The 22,595-nt window shown below is 36.8% G+C and overlaps 1 protein-coding gene across 1 annotated transcript in view; it reads right to left on the bottom strand.

Annotated features, from left to right (window-relative positions):
- The window catches only part of shot (dystonin-like protein short stop), a 331,096-nt gene that overhangs the window by 191,928 nt on the left and 116,573 nt on the right, over positions 1-22,595 (bottom strand). The window contains exons 6-9 of the mRNA XM_088269259.1: positions 6,357-6,547; positions 5,202-5,287; positions 2,192-2,511; positions 1,271-1,440 (exon numbers count right to left, since the gene is read on the bottom strand). Of these exons, the coding sequence (XP_088125385.1) occupies positions 1,271-1,440; positions 2,192-2,511; positions 5,202-5,287; positions 6,357-6,547 (767 nt within the window). The remainder of the gene's footprint in view (positions 1-1,270; positions 1,441-2,191; positions 2,512-5,201; positions 5,288-6,356; positions 6,548-22,595) is intronic.

The raw sequence follows: 22,595 nt of genomic DNA, 5'->3' as shown, positions 1-22,595 counted from the left end.
CCCACCATTAGGTCTATTATGACCTCCCTCTGTATCATAGCTCACTCTCAAGACCAACATGAGTGGCTCACGACCTGCCTTGGTGGTAAGAGCTTCACCTTCATTTAGAGTCTAGTAGTAACCAACACCTCTACTGGACAAATAACAATAACTTTGGATAATTTCTGCAGCACCATTTTAGTAAAATATTACCTCGAGAGCGCTTCTTCTTCGTTTTCTTTTTCTAACCCTTATCCCCACCCAATGGTCCATAGGGCATTGTATTATCTCGATCGTTACTTACATAAAGTTTGACAAGCGTGCCTTTGTTGTTGCTGGACCTATGGCGTGGAATGTTCTTCAACCAGTAGTTTGAAATAGTGAGAGTGGGATGATCCACTCTCCTCTTCTCTAATTCAATCACAGTGAAGCGCTCTTGAGGTATTTTTTTACGAAATTGACACTATATGAATTTAGTTTATTATTATTGTGTATCCAGTCCACCTCCGTGGTGTAATGGTTGGCGTGTTTAGCTACCGTGCTGGAGGTCCCGGGTCCGATTCCCAGGGGGGAGTTCAAATAAATATAAGTGATTTTTCACTCTAATATTTATTCAATATCGCCCTAGACTGGTACCTGAAGCGGAGGGCTGATCACCTTTCCTTCATGTGTAAACGATCAAGATAACACTGCGTTTATATGACGCAGTGCCCTATGCACCATTGGGGTGCAGATAAGGGTTTTATTATTTATTTATTATTATATTAACACTATTATTCTAGTTCTACTTATAATACCTATATCCTTATAGCCTTTACTATGACCTAAATTATATTGTATACCCACACAGGCCATGCCTTTGTGGGATCTTTTTTTGTAATTATATTTATATTTTATTCATATTTTTTAGTATTTGAATTTATGTTATGTAATGCAATACTGTAATATTTATTCAATATTACCCTGGACTGGTACCTGAATCGGAGGGCTGATCACCTTTCCTTCATGTGTAAACAATCAAGATAACACTGCGTTAATATGACACAGTGCCCTATGCACCATTGGGGTGCGGATAAGGGTTATATTATTATTATTATTAATGCAAAAGAATTTAAAATAAATAAAAAAATAATAAAAATCTGTGTGCACAATTTTCAGTAAAATTTTGTTTACACTTACACATATTTGTAAATAATTTCTAGAAATAAAAATTTATTAAGTAAAATATTTTTTAATCTGTCCTCAAAGGGTTAAATTAAAAAAAATGACTAGAGGAACATTGTCCAATCACCTGTGCACTTTCTCGGCCAGCCTCTGCAGTTTCTCAAGGCGCCTGATCTCCTCTTGGATGTCCCGCTCCCTCTCCTGGTGGGCCATCATCAGCCTGCTCCAGTTCTGTTCAAGCACTTCTGGACGGAGTTCTGGTTCGATGTCGCACTCTCCTACGGATTCGAAGTATTTCTGAAAATAGAAGAAAATTATCACTCGACTGGACATGATTCAAAAAGCCAAATTTATCTGGATTCTGCATTTACCCTAGCAGTCATGACAATGGGATTTCGCAACATAGTTCGACAAAAATAATTGCTTTGCAAGAGAAGGTCTGTCAGGAAGCCTAGATGCTTCTGTATCAGATCTGGGAATGCGGTGGGACAGCTTTGCAAGAGAAGGTCTGTCAGGGAGGCTAGATGCTTCTGTATCAAATCTGGGAATGCGGTGAGACAGCTTTGCAAGAGAAGGTCTGTCAGGAAGCCTAGATGCTTCTGTATCAGATCTGGGATTGCTGTGAGATAGCTTTGCAAGAGAAGGTCTGTCAGGAAACCTAGATGCTTCTGTATCAGATCTGGGAATGCGGTGGGACAGCTTTGCAAGAGAAGGTCTGTCAGGAAGGCTAGATGCTTCTGTATCAGATCTGGGAATGCGGTGAGACAGCTTTGCAAGAGAAGGTCTGTCAGAAAGCCTAGATGCTTCTGTATCAGATCTGGAAATGCTGTGAGACAGCTTTGCAAAAGAAGGTCTGACAGGAAGCCTAGATGCTTCTGTATCAGATCTGGGAATGCTGTGAGACAGCTTTGCAAAAGAAGGTCTGACAGGAAGCCTAGATGCTTCTGTATCACATCTGGGAACGCGGTAGGACAGTTTTCAATGCAGTTTTTTCATCTTGTTGCATCAATTTCAGTAGTGGGGATTTAGAACGATCTGGCGCCCTCACCTCTAGCTCCCTGTACACGTGCTGCAGCTTCTGCTTGTCGCGCTGCTTGGGCGGCACCTCCTCGGCGCGGAAGCGCTGCGAGTCGGCCAGCAGCTGGCGCATCTCGATGAGCGTGGCGGGGAAGGCGCGGTCCTGCATGAGCGCCGCTTTCTCGCGCAGCCAGAGGTGCAGCGCGGCGGCCAGCTCGCGGTACTGCCCGGCGCGCTGCTGCGCCTCCAGGTCGTACAGCGGGTGCATCGCCGGCGGCTCCGGGAACACGTCGTACAGAGACGAGATGTACGTGATGAGGGACTTCTCGTCCGGCTCGTGAGTGTCCACATCTGAAAAAGAAAAATCATTCAAATATATCTCCAAGTCTTCTCAAATTGGCCATTGTCATCCTATTTCAAATTGGACAAAATGGCAGTGTGTAGCAGATGTACAAGTCCTGCCAAAGCCATTGTTATCTAACTTTGCACCACATTACAAGTTAGTGAAAAAGGTAAGTTTGAATCGCATCGAGCTGTTTTTTTAGAGTGGGATATAGGGCAAGTGCAGGTTAGGTATAGGGCAGGTTTGCAACAAGTCACATCGACCTGCCTCTCTAGAGTGGTATAAAATGGCAAGTGTGCAACAGGTACGCAACAAGTCACATCGACCTGCCTCTCTAGAGTGGGATATAATGGCAAGTGTGCAACAGGTACGCAACAAGTCACATCTAGCTGCCTCTTTAGAGTGGGATATAATGGCAAGTGCGAAACAGGTACGCAACAAGTCGCATCGACCTGCCTCACTAGAGTGGTATAAAATGGCAAGTGTGCAACAGGTACGCAACAAGTCACATCGAGCAACCTCTTTTGAGTGGGATAAAGTGGCAAGTGTCTGAATGGTGTATTGTTTATTTAATGTAACAGGATGATAGTCTCAGACAATGGGTCGTTTCGGCCCCTCCATAAGGACGTGCACATGTTTTATTAGTGTCTATTGTCAGTGGGGTCAGTGTAGTCGGCACCTGTATGGGAGATCATGCAATTATAATAAAAGGTAAATTCTCATACAACTAGCACTTAACCATTACTGGTCCAATGTCGAATCTCATTCGACATCGATTTTTTACTCTTAGGTCCCACGTCGGATCTTATTTGACATTTTTTTCATCATTAGTATTATTTATTTAAATTCCAAGCTTGCATTTTTGTCACTCGTATCTATTACAACAGTATGTGGAGCAGAGGACAATTTTTTTTCCGATTGGAATGTAACTGTCTACCTAGATTTTTTTTTAAATTTTGAGGGACCGAAAAGGGTATATAACAAAATACATTTTTTGTTTCAGTTTTGAAGGAATGATTCATGAATGTCATATCTTCACTATGTTTACCTCTTTTTTTAAAGGAATAACCCGCAAAGCTTTTACTTTTAGAGACTTATTTGCAGATAGGACAACAAGGATTTGGAAGTTAAATGTGAAAAATGCATCACAAGCAACCCAGACCAATTGAAAATAAATCTTTATTGATTTTTTTTATTTCATTTTTTCGCGACCGGTCGCGTTCTGAATTTGAACGTTTGAGATCTCGGCCTTAAAAAAATAATTACGTACACTGATTAAAAACAAATATTATCCGACAAAAAATGACACATTTCATTGTGTCACTAGAATTACATTAAATTAAGGCGATATTCACAAACACAGAATTCATTCCATCGGAGACCATCGTAGAGGTCACATGTCTGTTAACGCCCGATTTTTTAAACAATGTATTTTTTTTATTAGAATATTATTTCGACAGTATATTTTCTTTTATTTTCAAAACCATTTAATTATTTCGAAGAAAAAATATTTATTAAATGCAAAAACGGTGTTTTAAGAAAAATCAATTACGTAAAATGTTACCTCCAGGTAAATCCATTTTGTCCGCCTCCGTAGTGTAATGGTCAGCACGGTCGGCTACCATTCTGGAGGTCCCGGGTTCGATTCCCAGGGGAGGTCAAATAAATATAAATGATTTTTTCACTCTAATATTTACTCAATATTACCCTGGACTGGTACCTAAAGCGGAGGGCTGATCACCTTTCCTTTGTGTGTTAACGATCAAGATAACACTGTGTATATAACGCAGTGCCCTATGCACCATTGGGGTGTGGATAAGGGTTTGAAATCCATTTAGAGGAAATTATGTTGCGACTGGACGAATACTTGGCTTTAAGTGCAGGATATGACAGTAACTTGAAAATGTCACAATTATGCAACATACGAACCTCGTTGGGAACCTAACTTCTACATATATTCTAGACAGCGACATTACAGCGACTCCCAAAGCGGTTCCGCTCCGAGCGCAGACTTAAACGCTAATGATGATTGTTTTTGCGAAAACAATAGAATCGCGCGACAAATTGAACCGATTGTATTTTTTCTTCGTCATTTACATTATTTACATTAATCCAAGTTGTCGGGATGTAAAATAATTAAAAACGAAATCAAATTAAAACGTCGAAATAGCGCTAAGCGAGGTCGCTTCACGCGTGGGGTCGTTACAGGCCCATTATTCGATAAATCGCAACTGAATTTTCTTTGAGCCCAGGTAACACTTGCCGTAATTGTTTTTTTTCTTCTTAAAACACCGTTTTTGTGTTTGAAAAGAAAAGAGTTTTATTTTTGCGAGTAAAGTAAAGCCTTATTCAGAGGTAGAGGGTTAAAAAAAAGTCACCAGTCGTATGTGAGCGTATCATAATAATGAATTAATAATGTCCACAGACTCCATCTCCGTAGTGTAATGGTCAGCACGCTCGGCTACCGTTGTGGAGATCCCCGGTTTGATTCCCAGGGTGGGATCAAAACAAAAAAGGAGATTTTTTCACTCTAATATTTATTCAATATAACCCTGGACTGGAACCTGAAGCGGAGGGCTGATCACCTTTCCTTCATGTGTTAACGAACAAGATAGCACTGCGTTTATATGATGCAGTGCCCTGTGCACCATTCGGTGCGGATAAGTGTTTGAAGAATGAAGAATGTCGACAGACTCACCTTCGGCATCGAGAAGTCGAGTAACGCCATACTCTTTCTCGACCACGTGGAACGCTGTTTCTAGCCTCTCTCGCACGTGTCGGCTCCTGTGAAGAAAAAAACACAAAATTAAACACCCACAGTTAAAAACACACAAAAAATGTTGACAAAAAGATAAACTTCATCGTTTACAAAAAATTTACGAGGATAGCAGCGGAATAAGAGGTAGCAGACCCCCAGGAAGACCACCTAAACGATGGAGAGATAGCTGGTCTTTCACCTCCCAGGAGCGGAGCGGAGAATGACAGGACATAGTCCTAAATAAAGAGGAAGAAGAAGAAGGAGAAGAATAAGAAAAAAAGGGTCTAAATCTGAAGAGCATATTACACAGCATAAAAAATATGGAAATCTGAATCGATGAATGAATGAATTAGTGTGGTGTCCCACAAGGTTATGGTTTAGCTCCAATCCTTTATCATATTTTTTTTTATGACATCTCATCAAAGATGAAAAAGAATAAGGAAGTCTGGGCATTTACGGGGCTGACGACTGTCATAGGCTGGTTTAAATGATCACTTTACACACGTGTAACATTCACCAATTCTACCCATTATTGACAACCACACTACTCAAATTCTTGGATGTTCTACATATATGAATCAACTTTGAAACATTGTTCTTGAATCACTAGAACTTCACTAGAGACATGTATTGGTGAGATGAAAATCCTTTTTGTTTGTTAACTATACATTTTACAGGCAAAGAGAAAAGGGAAAGACTACTGAGGACCATTGAAGGAAAGAGAGGCTGTGGTATATCAAGAAGAGGTCACTTTCAATAAATTAAGAACAAAGCAAATGTCATGTCAAATATTTTGAATACTTGAAAATGGTCAGGTCCGGAGTCAGAATAATCGGCGGGTAATTTAGAAAGAGCGGATAATGTTTGCAAAGGCAGAGTGGTATGGCGGGTGGTATAGCAAGGTAGTAAAAACAGCCAAGACAATAAAGCTTTCTTCGTTTCATAGTTGAAATAATCGGTTTGGTGGAAAGAAGAAGACAATCGTGTGTAAGAAGCCCCATCAAGTTGGAATGATGCCGCCAAGAGCCAAACAGTAGTCGAACAGACACAATGAACGTCCGTCGAGCGCTACAGGAGAAACGTCGGTATTCTTACCTGATATTACGCCAGTCAATCAGGTCCGGTCTGTTGCGATGGATGAGGGCGTTGAAGGCCAGCCCGTCTCTCCACGATGAGGTGAAGTCGCTGACTCTCACTCCAGGATACTTGGCCGTGGACCGTTTGGCCCAGCGGAGCAGAGCCTCTCGAGCTGTTACGTTGGTCTCTTGTCCCACGATGTCAGAGATCTGTGGAAGAAGAAGAGAAAAGACGATTAGCCAATGAGATGAGCATATCACATCCGAAATTATAATAAAGCGTTGAAGAGTCTTGGAGCGATGACTTCAAAAGACTGAAAGAGACCATCCAACTTCCACATCGTATGAGCAAATTTTTTGTTAGCTTATATTACATAATATAAACTATTTTATACACTTAATTTACTACATCTACATACATACATATACATTTACTTATAGTAAACAAAACATTTATTTTTAAATTCTTTCTCTCTTTTCATTCTTCATACATTCAGGCATCTCATCATACATTTTCAAACCCATTCTGTTTTTTTCATAAACGGCAGTCAGTTCAAGAACGTCATAAATCAAAACTCGACAATTTTTCAGTTGTGCATGTTTTCGAAATGCCCAGAAAATGTACTATATCCCAGCAAAAGCGGCATATTTTTAACTTAATATTTACCCGCTACAGGGCAGAAAGTGTTGCTTTTGCATTTTTAAGAAAAGGTATTGTTTAATTATTTTTTAAATATAATATAATACTAAATATTTTTCAAATGGAGAAAAAATCTGCCTAGTAAGATCTGTTGCACAGTAAAAAGTTCCGTAAGTAGCTTGATATTTATTTTTAATACATGGTATTATATTTTGAAACTTTATAAACGTTCTCCTGAAAAATCAAGTTTTTCGATTTATGGCGTAATTGGAAGGAGTGAGCGATATATGGTATAGCAATGATTTTGTTTTATGTTCCAACTTTTTATTTACTAACTTTGCTTTGTCGGTTTCTTTGTATACATTTTTTTCATGTCATGTCATGTACCATACCATACTGTAATTGGCTATTAAAACTGTAGTGTGAATGTAAATACAAAATAAATAAACACGTCATTAGACCACATTACTCAAATCACGAAATACTCACAGCTTCCTTTTACGATGATAATTTTTACGTAACGGTTTGAATGCCGACTGACCCTGAAGTTGGGTCAAGATATATTTTTCGCCAAACCGAATTATCAGGTTTTATTGGCGTTTTTTTTTCGATCTCATTTTACTGTTACGAAACCTCCTTGCAAATTCCTTTAGTAAATCAAGTTTGCTTCCAGGCATTCTGAAGAAGTTGGAAGAAGTATGTATAAAGCTATACAGAGTCCATAAATTATTACAGGAAAAAGAAGGCTTGTTGATTTTTTTACAATCACTAACGGTACAATGTTCGTTCCGCTTGTCATTTCCGCCCCAATCAAAGAAAACAGGATTGTCCGATGTATAATTTGCAGCAATTGATCGTGTACGTTTTAAATATGAACGTAAGGTTTAGATGAAAGATAACTGGACAGATAAAGAAATGATCCAACATGTAAAGCGAATGGAAGACGAGAAGATATTTGACAAATTGCTAACTCCTTTCAACAACGTCATATGTATACAAAAAATCGTCAATTTTCAGTTGTGCATGTTTTCGGAATGCCCAGAAAATGTACTATATCCCAGCAAAAGCGGCATATTTTTAACTTAATATTCACCCGCTACAGGGCAGAAAGAGTTGTTTTTGCATTTTGAAGAAAGGGTATTGTTTAATTATTTTTTTAAATATACTAAATATTTTTCAAATGGTGAAAAAACCTTCAGGTTTTATCTAAAAAGATCTGTTGTTACACAGTAAAAAGTTTAAAAGTGGCTTGATATTTATTTTTCATACATTTTATTATATTCTCAAACTTAAAAAACGATCTCCTGAGAAATCAAGTTTTTTTTAAATATGACGTTGTTGAAAGGAGTGAGCGAAATACCATTTTGCGAATCTGTTTTTTTTTTCAAAAATGGCTGCCTTATTTTATCTGTCTATAAAAATGTGTATATTATTATATATGTATACTATTAATAAAGCTCGAAACAGCAGGCGTTCGTTATTCTGTCTTTAAAAAAAACTATTTATAGGCTATTTTCCCTAAAAAGGACCTCCCAAAAGGTTTTTGGCTGATATGTATGGGTGAATAATATCGTTATTTAATTGCCTTTTTTTTAATTACCTAACGTCCAAGTGACTCTGAAATCTAGCTACGGCTTATGCAACACCGCTTATCATGACCCTACTCAGGCTTCAACTTTTTATGTTTCATAGCCTATGCCTACTCGTGAGTGGATTTACTTTTTATGTTTAAAGTTACTATAATCTCATGTAATTCATGATTGAAAATTCTCGGCAAAAACACACGCTGTTTAAAAGCCATTCATTGCTTGGTATTTTGTATGAAAATCCATCTCGAAGGATTACATTATATAATATGCCTTTTCGAACATTCACCAACAAAACGGTACTCTTCGGATCCGGACAGACTGCTGCCCACAGTTTACGGTCAATTCTGCATGCTAATTGCAGGACCGCGACACCACAATGTACAAATATAACCGGGCGCTGACAATTTACATGAAACTAACTGTGAAGCAAACGGTCAGCTGCCAAAAGGCGATCGCAAAACCGTTTAGTACGGAAAACCAACAACTCGGTAAGGAGATAAATACGTAAAATATGATGATCTATTTAGATATCATAAATAACCCTTCATTAATTGATTCGGCAGTCACTTTGTGGTTAAATCTATCCGTTTTTAATTTAAGTTTGGTAAATACTACTACTACTACTACTGTCCGCCTCTGTAGTGTAATGGTCAGCACGCTCGGCTACCGTTCTGGAGGTCCCGGGTTCGATTCCCAGGGGGGTCGAATAAATATAAGTGATTTTTTCACTGTAATATTTATTCAATACTGGTACCTGAAGCGGAGGGCTGATCACCTTTCCTTCGTGTGTAAACGATCAAGATAACACTGTGTTCATATGAAGCAGTGCCCTATGCACCATTGGGGTGCGGATTAGGGTTTTATTATTATTTATATATAAATACTACTACTTCTTAAAATCTATAAGGTGTTTAAAAATACGCGGAATGCATCTTGTCACGATAGATTTTAAGAAATAAGAGACGGGTACGTCTCGAAACCGGTAGACATAATACTACTAACATTTTTGTAAAAAAATAAATAAAAAAGAAAAATAATATTCGATTACCAGTCTGATGATGTCGGTAACCACGAAACCCGGTCGCTGGTCAAATAAAAAAAATGGAAAAGCTAAAGATATTGGTTTTAATCTAATAATAAATTAAAAATGCAATTCCATCACGAAGTGTCAGTGGATAATATAAATCTATTAAGATTCGATTACTAAAGAAAATAGTGAAAAAAAATTTAACAGGCGAGATCCACCCATACATACACGCTGTGGACAATTATAAACAAAGATCTAATATTCCTTGTCAATACTATCAGTATTTTTTACAACTTCATCATTAAAACAGTTAGTATTTTCACCTGTTGATGAGAACATCCGCAGTTTTCGAAACTAGTCGTGTTTACAACAAGCTCAAAAGTGGTCTCGCACGAGTGTTTACTTTTTATTTACAACGTTTTGAATGTGTCCAAATACTTGTTCGCAAAATCTGGATTATCTCCAATTACAGGAGTTATTTTCATGTTATTTTTTGACATCTCATCAAAGATGAAGAAGAATATGGAAGTCTGGGCATCTGATTATAATGCAGGATTCGGACCTCACATACTAATAAAAGAGTTTCTGCTCATTAAAAAGCTTCTTATCATCTCACCAATAGATGTCTCTAGTGAAGTTCTAGTGATTCAAGAATAATGTTTCAAAAATTGGTTCATATATATATAGAACTTCCAAGAATTTTAGTAGTGTGGTTGTCAATAATGGGTAGGATTGGTGAATGTTACACGTGTGTAAAGTGATCACTTAAACCAGCCTATGACGGTCTTCAGCCCCGTAAATGCCCAGACTTCCATATTCGTCTTCATCTTTGATGAGATGTTAAAAAAATATTTACTTTTTATATTTAAAGTAATACAGACTTCACATCAACTAATCGTTCAATTATTTCCCTCGCAATATGCACCGTGTGACGAAAGGCAATTAAACACGAGATCACTCATTTATCTGTTTGGGAAAGGCAAAACATTCTGGCAGTTATCTGACTTTTATTCTAAACACTGTTATTAGGCGCCCATAAACTAAGTACGTTCGGAAATAATAGTGATTCAAGAGGAAGATGTTTATAGGCCAAAGAGCGGATTAAAATACCCGACTGATCGAATATAAAGCATGTTTTTTTTGGAGATTTGTTTTTTAAACTGGAAACATTCTTATTTTCTGACACCTCATCAAAGGTGAAGAAGAATATGGAAGTCTGGGCATTTACGGGGCTGAAAATGCCCAGACTTCCATATTCTTCTTCATCTTTGATGAGATGTCAAAAAATAATATGAAAATAACTCCTGTAATTGGAGATAATCCAGATTTTGCGAACAAGTATTTGGACACACTCAAAATGTTGTAAAGCAACATTTGTCTCTACAGACTGTCAATTTGACAGTTGACAGTTGATTTGTGGTCAGTACGTTTTGCCATTTTACCATGAATAGACTGAACGACCATTATGCATATCGTAGGTTCGGTGAATGGGCCGAAAACAATATCCTCTTTTTCAACGCAAAATCTTGTTCACCGATGAGGCACATTTTTGGTTAAATGGCCATGTCATCAATCAGAATTGCCGAATTCGGAGTGAAGAAAACCCAGAAGCCTTTGGTCGAGACGCCCTTACATCTATTAAAAATCACTGTTTGGTGTGCTTTATGGGCAGGTGGAATCATTGGCCCATATTTTTTAAAGACGATGCCGGCCAGAATATTACGGTCAATGGAGAGCGCTACAGAACCATGATTACTGACTTCTTTGCACCCCAGATGAATGGAATTGATGTGACAGAGCTGTGGTTTCAACAAGATGGCGCAACATGCCACACGGCGGATGCTACCATCAATTTATTGAGGGAAATTTGAATTTGTACACCTCAAAAAAAAATACCCTTTATTTGGTCAGGTTTAAAGAACTGATTCATCTTGTTTTTGGCAATAACTATGCAAATTTCAACGGTTAAAATATATATTTTGACCGAAGCAACACCAAAACGAGGCGACTGATACTAAATTATGGAGATCTAGCCAGCTGCTTTAGGGTATCTCTCATCAACGAACAAACTGAATTCACTCCTATTTTTTTTAATTAAAAAAGGAGTAGGAATATGATAGAAGGGTTAAGCGCTATGAAAAAATACTGGTTCTTAAAACAAACTAACTAACCATCACGCCGCTTCTCTGCAGGGGTAGCCAGAAAGAATAGAATGCCACCCGATCTGTTAATGCAAACAATCTTCGCCTCCTCCATACAAATTTATGTTATCCATCCGGCGTGTATCTATGAAGATATACACCAATTATTCCAATTCTGACCTGACCACGCCCAAGTATTTTAGTTACTTGATCTTGCCAGTTTTTATTCGGTTTTCCTCTGCTTTTACTAACAACTACAGTCGCCACGTAATTTTGTTTTACTGTTCTTTCTTTTACATATGTTGGTAACATATTTAAAACCGGGCAATCGCCATGGATCTTCCTCGAGAGACATCTAGAGGAAGACCAAAACGTTCATGGATGCTACAGAAAGATAACATGATTTAAAGGCATGACCTAGGTGACGTTGTATATGATAGAAGGACCTACAACCTGAGGACGAAGAGAGCTGACCTTGATCTTCTTCGAAAGACATCTAGAGGAAGACCAAAAAATCATGTATGCTGCAGGAAGATAACGTGATTCGAAGACATGACCTAGGTGACGTTGTATATGATAGAAGGACCTACAACCTGAGGAAGAGGAGAGCTGACCCAGACAGTCTGCAAAGATGATAAGTTGGGATAAAGGGAGAAGTTGTTTCTTTTGGACCTCATACGCCAAAAACTTCGGAGAGGGTCATAAGTAATACGAAAAACATAATCTAAGCTTTGTCTTGCATTTAGCATAGAATGCGAGAATGTACCATAGACTAGGGGGTCGAAGATAGCAAAAAATTCATGGATGCTACAGAAAGATGACATGATTCGAAGGCATGACCAAAGTTACGTTGTATTTGATAGAATGACCTACAACCTGAGGATAAGCAGAGCTGACCCAGACAGTCTACAAAGACGATAAATCGGGATAGAGCAAGGAAGAAGTTGTTTGTTTCTTTTGGACCTCATACACTATAATAAGGTTCGAATATAGGTCAGAAATAATGCAATAAATAGTCTAATTTTTGCCTTGCATTCGGCATAGAATGCGAGAATGCAGACTGGAGGAAGGTCTAAGATAGTTGACCCGGCGACCTTTGGCTACCCGAATAGACGCGGCCGGCTCCAGAATGCGCGAAAGGCACAAAAGGAACAAGTCTCAGCGACTCTGGTCTATAATCATCCTTTAGCGAGTGGCCGACGCGAGATGGAAAGGAAACAGTCACGGTAACTAAAGAAAATACTGCTAAATTATTTTTACTGCCGTGAGTTACTATTTGTCTACAACTATATGTTAATTATATTTTTTGCCAGAAAATAAATATAAGGGTACATACCTACACCCCCCATTAGCTACTGTAGTTTCCCATAAATTATTGTTGCACATTTTTGTTAAAACTGTCACTTAGAATATTTATATTATTTTTAACATCTCGTCAAAGATGAAGAAGAATATGGAAGTCTGGGCATTTACGGGATGTAACTTCACTAGATGTCTCTAGTGATGTTCTAGTGATTCAAGAACAAGGTTTCTAAATTGGTTCATATATAAAGAACTTCCAAGAATTTGAGTAGTGTGGTTGTCAATAATGGGTAGAATTGGTGAATGTTACACGTGTGTAAAGTGATCACTTAAACCAGCCGATGACGGTCATCAGCCCCGTAAATGCCCAGACTTCCATATTCTTCTTCATCTTTGATGAGATGTTAAAAATAATATGAAAATAACTCCTGTAATCGGAGATAATCCAGATTTTGTGAACAAGTATTTGGACACACTCAAAATGTTGTAGAATATTTATATGTATTTTTTCATTAATTGATTCGGCAGTCACTTTGTGGTAAAATCTACACATTTTTATTAATGTTTTACTTAGTAAATACCACTATTTCTTAAAATCTACTGTAACACGTGTTTCGATGCATTCCGCATCATTTTCAAAGACCGTATTTATACGGTGTTCGAAAATGATGTGGAATGCATGGAAACACGTGTCACAGTAGATTTTAAGAAATAGTGGTATTTACTAAGTAAAACATCAATTAAAAATATTTATATGTATAGCTACATAAGGACCGTAGTCCATTCGATCTTCACATTCGTTTGATAATGCCCTAACAAGGCGAAAAAATTGTCACAATATGAATTTTTAATGTGTTTTTGTTAATAAAATACAACTTAGTAGACTCAAAAAATCTGTGTTTGATTTAAAATCAATACATATATCTGTTAATTATATTTATTATGAATTTCAATGCAAATTTGATACGATTTAGAATGGAAAACGATATATCCCGAATACTTGAACAGGAATTGCAAACAAAATATTACCACTCTATCAGAATAGCACACTCGTTGCAAACGAACACTCGTGAATCACGATTTTAGATCGGCCATACAAATAGCGCACAATGTTGATCTGGAGCAGTTTTTTTTTCTATCGGGCGCGTTTATTGCAAAAGTTCAACTGACCTTTCGAATTGACGGAAAAAGTAGACTGTTTAAGTATTCGTTAATATTCATAGTCGTCTAGCCAGGAAGCTCGGCATAAATTTAAAAGGAGGTGCAATCAATTTATTGCGAGGTGATGTCATTCTTTGAATTGGGAAGAATGTTTGGTAGAGAGAGATCAAAATGAAGGTGTTTTAATACATTTCAAATTTACGAATTTAACAATATTAGACAAGTCTGTGAACGGCTGTGAAAAGTTTAAGGCATCAGATAGAATGATGGTCGATATCTGGTAAATCCCGTTCAGAACAATAAAATAATGTACAATATCTGGTAAATCCCGTTAAGAAGAATAGAATAATGGTCAATATCTAGTGAATCCTATTGGGAAGAGTAAAATAATGGTTAATGTCTGGCAAATCCTCTTAAGAAGAATAAAATGATGTTCAATATCATATAAATCCCATTAAGAAGAATAGAATGACGATCAATATCAGGTAAATCTCCTTAAGAGTAATAGAATGATAATTAATATCTGGCGAATCCCGTTAAGAAGAATAGAATGGTAATATCTGGTAAAACCCGCTGAGAAGAGTAGGATAATGGTCAACATCTGGTTAATCCCATTTAGAAGAATAGAGTGATGGTCAATACCTGGTAAAACCCGTTAAGGAGAGTAGAATAATACTCAGTATCTGGTAAACCCCGTTGTGAAGAGTAGAATGGTGATCAATATCTGGTAAATCCCGTTAAAATTACAATCAACTGAGACAAATCGAATGCAAGACGAGTTCCAAGAGCTGAAGGCCATCATGATAGCGACCATTGTGTTGGGACAAAAATAAAAATGTAAATTGCGCGGACACGGACACCCATCCATACCATATATTCAACGAAAATAATTTATTGCGTGTGAACGAGACTATCGGGGGCGTGAGAGAACGTACAACGATGTCATACCCTATAGCTCCTCTTATGGAGCGAAGAGGCGTTGGAAAATAGATGGAAAAAATAGCTGATTCGATAGACTGTCCAAAAATTTACATCTTGGACCAACACATTGTTGGTATTTTCTTTATTTATTGTTTCGGCATTCACTTTGTGGTAAGACATGATGAAATTTTAAATGAAAAACACTTGTTTTTTTTAACAACTAACCCTTCACTGCGTGACTTTTTTGCATGACTGCATGACTGCATTGACAGTTCGTCTTCGAGAGACAAGTGAAGTTATTATTTTGGCGTTCATAGCGCGTCTTTTGGCTAAATTATGAACTATATACGTGAATTATGAATGTATCTAATAAGTAACAACAAAGAATGGTTGCTTTTATTTTTAAAGGCCGTTTTAACACTAACTTTTGGGTATGTAACAAATTTGATACACTATGCAGTGAAAGGTTAAGTTTATTTTATTAAAACGACTAGTTTCGGAGGCTATGCTTCCATCTTCAGCTCTAAATATAAACTAAAGCATAATAAATAATTATCTATAATTTATATTTAAAGCACTAACATGACACACACACAACATGCGACCAAATTTGCGCACCGATTGGCATGATTAGTTTTTAAATGATCGAACACTCGCATTATCATTCATCGTTCACTTTGTTTAAAACCACTTTTACACAAAGTGAACGATGAACGATAAGGATAGTTATATTACCATACCACAAAGTTAATAATGCTTTTCATATACAAAATATATTGAATGATCGAATCCAAGAACCATTTTGAGGAACGACTTATTTCAAAGAAGATTCATCGTTCACTTTGTTTAAAAACCACTTTTACACAAAATGAACGATGAATGATAAGGAGAGTTATATTACCATACCACAAAGTTAATGCTTTTCATATACAAAATATATTGAATGATCGAATCCAAGAACCGTTTTGAGTAACGACTTATTTCAAAGAAGTCGTTATTTAATTCGGTCATTCGCCACGTCTAATCGTGAGATGATATCAAACAAACCAACGAGGTACGGCGAATCTCTGCGTGGAGCGAGCAATTAGAAGCAATGATTTATGAATGAAAGCAAAATTGTAATATATAGTATCACTAGATTCCACCGGAATGGAAGAATAACAGTAAAAAAATGTATGGAAGCCAAATGAAGAGGCGGATCAAATCGTGGATCACTGAACCACAGCAAAAACGGAACACGGCAAAACATAACGTATATGCATACCATATATTGCACAATACCATTTCTCATTGTATTTTCTTTCACACGGGTGTTGGATTTGCCAAAGTGCAATTTTGGTCGCGATCTGGTGACTTGCAAAACATCGAATTCACATACGATAAAGATCTGCATAAGATATTAGTTATTACCCAAGCGAAATATTCACACCCAAATAATACTGTAATAAAATAAATAAATTTAAAATATTAAAACAATATATTCCTTTGATGTTTTTCGCAGATACTTTGTGGCACATTTTATAAACTTTATAAAATTAAACAACTTTGTTTTAACCACTTTTTTATTAGAGGTTAAAACAAAGTTGTTTAATTTTTTTAATTTTTAAAAAGTGCCTTAATATTTATTTTGAATATATTGTATTATATTTTTAAACTTTAAAAACGATCTCCTGAAAAATCAAGTTTTTTGATATATTATGACGTTGTTGAAAGGAGTGAGCGATATGACCGGTCACTTCTCTCTACCTCTTATTATAAGTACTGCGGGTGAATCGACCTCACTTTTTCGACGCAATTTCGACGTTTTAATTTGATTCTGTTTCAATTTGGATTAATGTAAATGACGAAGAAAAAATACAATCGCTTCTGTTTACCGCGCGATTCTATTGTAAAGTAAAAATGGATAGATATTACAGCAAAGTGACTGCAGAATCAAGTAATGAAATTGCAGATTTTTGTTTATATAATTATACATAGTGATCGCGATGAACTCCGGTAACAAGCGAGACGACTACCGGTTCAGGAATCCTGTTTGTTCCCGTGCAAAAGTGTGTCACGCTCCACGGGAGACGACAAATGCTACACAAACACAGGTTCGCACGGAACTAAACTACCGACAGGGGTGCCGCAAGGACGCGATCTGGACCCCATCCCAAAACCTATTATTATTAAGTAATTTCAACAAATTAAAATTATGCTACAATATCAATTACGATACGATTGAGAAATAATTTTAAAATTCACAAATTTAAAGTTTTTATTATTATTTATTTGCAAAATACACTTGGAATGCATTTCTATAGGCATAATTGCACCTGCTCATAACTCAAGCACATAACGATTTTTTCTGATCTCTTGTATTGGCAAAACTTGTATTTATTCGAAACTACCCAAGCACACTTGAAAATGATGCGTCTGCAGGTAGTTCGAATTCGAATATCTTGATAAGATTCAAATTTACATAAATTAGTGATTTCGTAGTCTGAATCCATTTTACGTTTTAAAATACTTATATTACTGCTTCTTATTTTACACCTATTCCTCAAAATGTCTTAGTTTATTACTTTTTAACTTGTTTTTCCACCTACTTTGTGGTTGAAAACGATATTTTAATTATCTTCAGACCATAGTGTAACATATATTGTATACCCACGCACATGAATACATGCGATATGAAATTAATACATGCAATACCATGAAATATGCATGCAACATTTTCAAAAAATTAAGTAAAATCATCATGCACACCTTTTACATAAAATCTCGCTCTCGTTAGTCGAAATCATTAGTTATTTTTGTATTTTTTCAGTATTTATTATCATTTTACTTTTATTATATATATATAGAGGCACAGCGAATGGAAATATAAAAGTTCTCCATATGTATAAATGATTCAAATGTATTATGTTATAAATAAAAATGTAAACATTTTAAATGAATAACAAAAAAATATATATATATATATACATATATATATATATATTCTACCAAACACTGGATTATTTACTCTACGGATGATATACACTTTTTTTTAAACCGTTATCCGCACCCGACGATGCATAGGGCACTGCATCATATGAATGTTGTGTTATCTTGATCGTCAACACATGAAGGCAAGGTGATCAGTCTTCCGCTTCAGATACCAGTCCAGGATAATATTGAATAAATAGTGAAAAAAAACACTTATATTTATCTGACCCCCCTGGGAATCGAACCCGGGACCTTCAGTGCGGTAGCCCAGCATACCATTACACTATGGAGGCGGAACGTTATACAAAATGTCCTAAATGCTAAATTGTAAGCGCTGGAATGCTCAAACCTCCATCTTCTTATAGGACCCTATAAAGTGAAAACCCTTAATATGTACCCATATTAGAATAAACTTTGAAATGATCACTATTTAGGGCCTGATTGGGTCATGTCATGTACCAGTTACTGTTTAAAAAAATGTCTCCACAACTTACAACACCGAGAACAGATTTTACAACCTACTCATTAGCCCATGATCTCATATTACCAATGTCATTGAATTCGACTCGTTAAATGCCACAGGAATTATTAATATCGTTACACCACCCACAAAATTAGATTATGTCATTTTGAGCGTTGATGGCCACAACCAATTCTACGAAACGTATGATAAACTATTTAAAAAAGAATTTGAAACAGTAAACGTTAATATTCGCATGTGGGAATTTCAGCGAAATTGTTGACTTAAAAAAAAAAACAAATAAAAGTGTGGGAAGTAATCAAACACGGTGACGCGTTGGCCCGTTATACGAAAAACGATAGACAATTGAATGGTATGTTGGCTGGAAAAACGTTGCCAAATGATTTCATTCAGTGCTTGCAGCTCCCTATGCATTTAAAAACCCTGACGAAAATTAAAGCTAGACGCGCCGAAATCAAAAACGCTAAACAAAGTCTCAGAAACTACGGATGGAAGGAAGAAAGTAGACTGAATGCAGTCGAAATGCAATCTCTAAGTGCGACAAAATGTATGATAGATGACGATGTTCGAATGGAGAAATAAGGAACGACTGAGATCATTGTCAATAAAATTAAGAAAGGTGCATTGAGATAAACTGTTTTTAAAGAGAAATATTTGAGCTTTCATTATTCTTCTTCTTCAAACCCTTATCCGCACCCAATGGTGCATAGGGGACTGCATCACACAAAAGCAGTGCTATCTTGATCGTTATGGACTGGTACCTGCAGCAGAGGGCTGATCACCTTTCCTTCATATGTTAGCGATCAATATAACATTGCGTTTATATGATGCAGCGTTCTATGCACCATTAGGTGCGGAAAGGGTAAAAAGATATATCATAAGAACATGAATATGGAAGAGACGAAGAATATTTGTAAAGACAGAGTTGCATGGCATCCTTCTGCGTGGAAGAGGCTTGATGGTTAGTTAGTGAGTTTGTTAGTTTATTTTATTTTGTATAAATAAATAGCATTGTTAACTGTGTGGTATGGTAATTTCGCTCACTCCTTTCAAGAACGTTATAAATCAAAATTCGTCAATTTTCAGTTGTGCATGTTTTCAGAATGCCCAAAAATGTACTATATCCCAGCGAAAGTGGCATATTTTTAACTTAATATTTACCCGCTACAGGGCAGAAAGTGTTGTTTTTGCATTTTGAAGAAAAGGTATTATTTAATTATTTTTTTAAATATACTAAATATTTTTCAAATGGAAAAAAAACCTTCAGGTTTTACCTAAAAAGATCTGTTGCACAGTAAAAAATTCAATTAGTGGCTTGATATTTATTTTTAACACACTGAATTATATTTTTGAACTTTAAAAACGTTCTCCTTAAAAATCAAGTTTTTTTTAATATTTTTGACGTTCTTGAAAGGAGTGAGCGATATAACACTCTCCTTATCATTCGTCGTTTTACTTTGCTAGTTTGTTAGAATCCACAGGAGATAAAAAAAAATTATACTCAGGTGATTAACCAGGGGATTGATTTAATTTAAATTCGCGAGCGAGTCTAGACTCAGCTCTCCTCGCCTGCGCCGTGCGTTTCCTTATCCGCAGATCTCCGCAATAAAACACCGGATGAAAAGTAAAACATGGTAGTTGGATGTAGCCTAGCGTAACGCTGTAACATGCTCGTCTGCCCATCACCAGACTCTTTTTTGCACGACGTCAGAACAAAGCTGGCAACTTCAAAGAAATACCATATTTTTCACCCTCTTTCCCAAACAAAACACCAATGACACTTCGCTCACTCCTTTCAACAACGTCAAATATCAAAAAACTTGATTTCTCAGGAGATCGTTTTTAAAGTTTAAAAATATAATATAATGTATTAGAAATAAATATCAAGGCACTTATTGAACTTTTTACTGTGCAACAGATTTTTATAGGTAAAACCTTAATGTTTTTCTCCATTTGAAAAATACTAAGTATATTTAAAAAAAATTAAACAATATCTTTTTTTCAAAATGCAAAAACAACACTTCTGCCCTATTGCGGGTATAATAATATTAAGTTAAAAATATGCCTCTTTTGCTGGGATATAGTAAATTTTCTGGGCATTCCAAAAACATGCACAACTGAAAATTGACGATTTTTGATTTATGACGTTCTTGAAAGGGTTAGCGATATATGGTAAAATAAGTATAGTAAAATTATACATTAGTAACAGTAAAATTTGATGTCTGTTTAACTGATGGAATATTTGGACGATAACTAACAAAACTAACAAAACTAACTAAACAACCATCACGCTGCTTCCCCGCAGGGGTAGGTAGAGGGAATAGAGCGCCACACCACTGTGTCCTAGCAAACATTCTTCGCCTCTTCCACGTTCACGCATCTCCTCATACATACCCGCCGATTGTTACGACTCCTAACCTGACCACTTTCAAGTATTTGGCATACCTGATTATGCCATGTTTTTCTCGGTCTTCCTCTGCTTCTTTTCCCAATTACATTCGCCTCATAAATTTGTTTTACCATTCTTTCCTCACTCATTCGTTCTACATGTCCAAACCATCCCAACACACCTCATTTGTATGATAAAGTGTTAAAAATCGAGGTTTTGTGGGATAATTTCAACGATAAGAAAAAAAAGAGGGCTTTTAAACTTTCAATAACAAATGAGATATTTTCAATTCATTTCATACGATATATTGCACCGTATTATAAAAGGTAAAATAGAGGGTCGACGAGGTGTGGGCAGAAGGCAGATCTCCTGGCTCCGGAATATACTAGATTGGACGAGGATCAGGACCGTCGAGGCTGTTTAGAGCTGCCCAAGACAAGGACAATTACTCTCATGTGATAGTCGACGCCAGGGGAGCCTGATATGACACGCACAGAAAGAGAGGAAAAGATAAATGCGTTAGCAGGTAACAACACGATTCAGAACCATCGGTGTTACGTAAGAGAGCGATTAGTCGCGTGGGCGTACGTGTAACGACTGCAGGACTACGCCAACATATAATGGGCACTTCCCGCCGGTCGATAGCGCTCCGGCGAATCTCGGTCAATGTCATTCAGCTAAAACCTTTTTTAAACCCTCGACGCCCACGCGACGCGGTTATCAGATCGCGCACAGTGGGCGCAGGACGGCGCCCAAGACAAAAGCATCGCCCACACTAGCGAGACTTGTAGAACCAATGCCGAGGTGTCGGATGTTCTCGAAATTCTTGGCCCAAAGCAAAAACGTGGTTCTTAAAAGCCTCCTATGATTAATTGGACTAACGAACGGTCACGATCTTGTTGCTTAGTCTGATTCTAGATCTTGCGGAACCGGTTTTTTGATAAGTGGGAGATGTTTGCTGATCGACCCTGCGAGAATCATCTGTGTACGCCGAAATTGCTTACAGGATTTTGTTACGTCATACCATATGGTCGAGGCGTCAGCCAGTAGAAGTCACATTTCAAAAATATATAATTCAATCACTTTAGAGACCTGACTTGGGAGGATGCAAAGGAGCTTGCGGCCGACAGAAAAGCCTGGAGACAGTTTGTGGACTCCATATGCTGTACATAAGGAGCGGATATGGTTTTTAATAATACTCTAAGAAAACTGATGACAAACTGTTTAAAGTGCAGTTTATAGGGACTTCTTAGTTTTAAGGGAATTTTTGGCTATGCAATTTTGTATATTATATAGAAACGCATTTTAAAATAAACGGTAGCAAAATATAAAGTATTTAAAAAATTGAGAGCCATAAATATTAATTCAAAGCAAAACACAATGACAAAACGACAGTGACTCGAAAAAAAAGCGAAGTAAAAGCAAAAATAAAATTAAAAATTAAAGTAAAATTTTCTTCTTTAGTCTCAATCCTGTGGAATGGTCTGCAGCAACAAATCCGGTCTTTTTTGCGAAACCCTCTTCATCTCAAAATAATTAAAAAGAAAAAATAAATAAATAAATGTTGTTAAATAATAAATAAAATACAAAAACACACTCTTTGAATTCAATGAATCTGACAAGAAATATTTATCAGA

Source organism: Brachycentrus maculatus, unplaced genomic scaffold (genome assembly GCF_059751285.1).
Source record: "Brachycentrus maculatus isolate JH-2025_06_01 unplaced genomic scaffold, ASM5975128v1 h1tg000343l, whole genome shotgun sequence".
In the NCBI taxonomy this organism is placed as follows: Eukaryota; Metazoa; Arthropoda; class Insecta; order Trichoptera; family Brachycentridae; genus Brachycentrus; species Brachycentrus maculatus.
The sequence above is the reverse complement of the archived record's forward strand: the minus strand, read 5'-3'. Positions and strand labels throughout refer to the sequence as shown.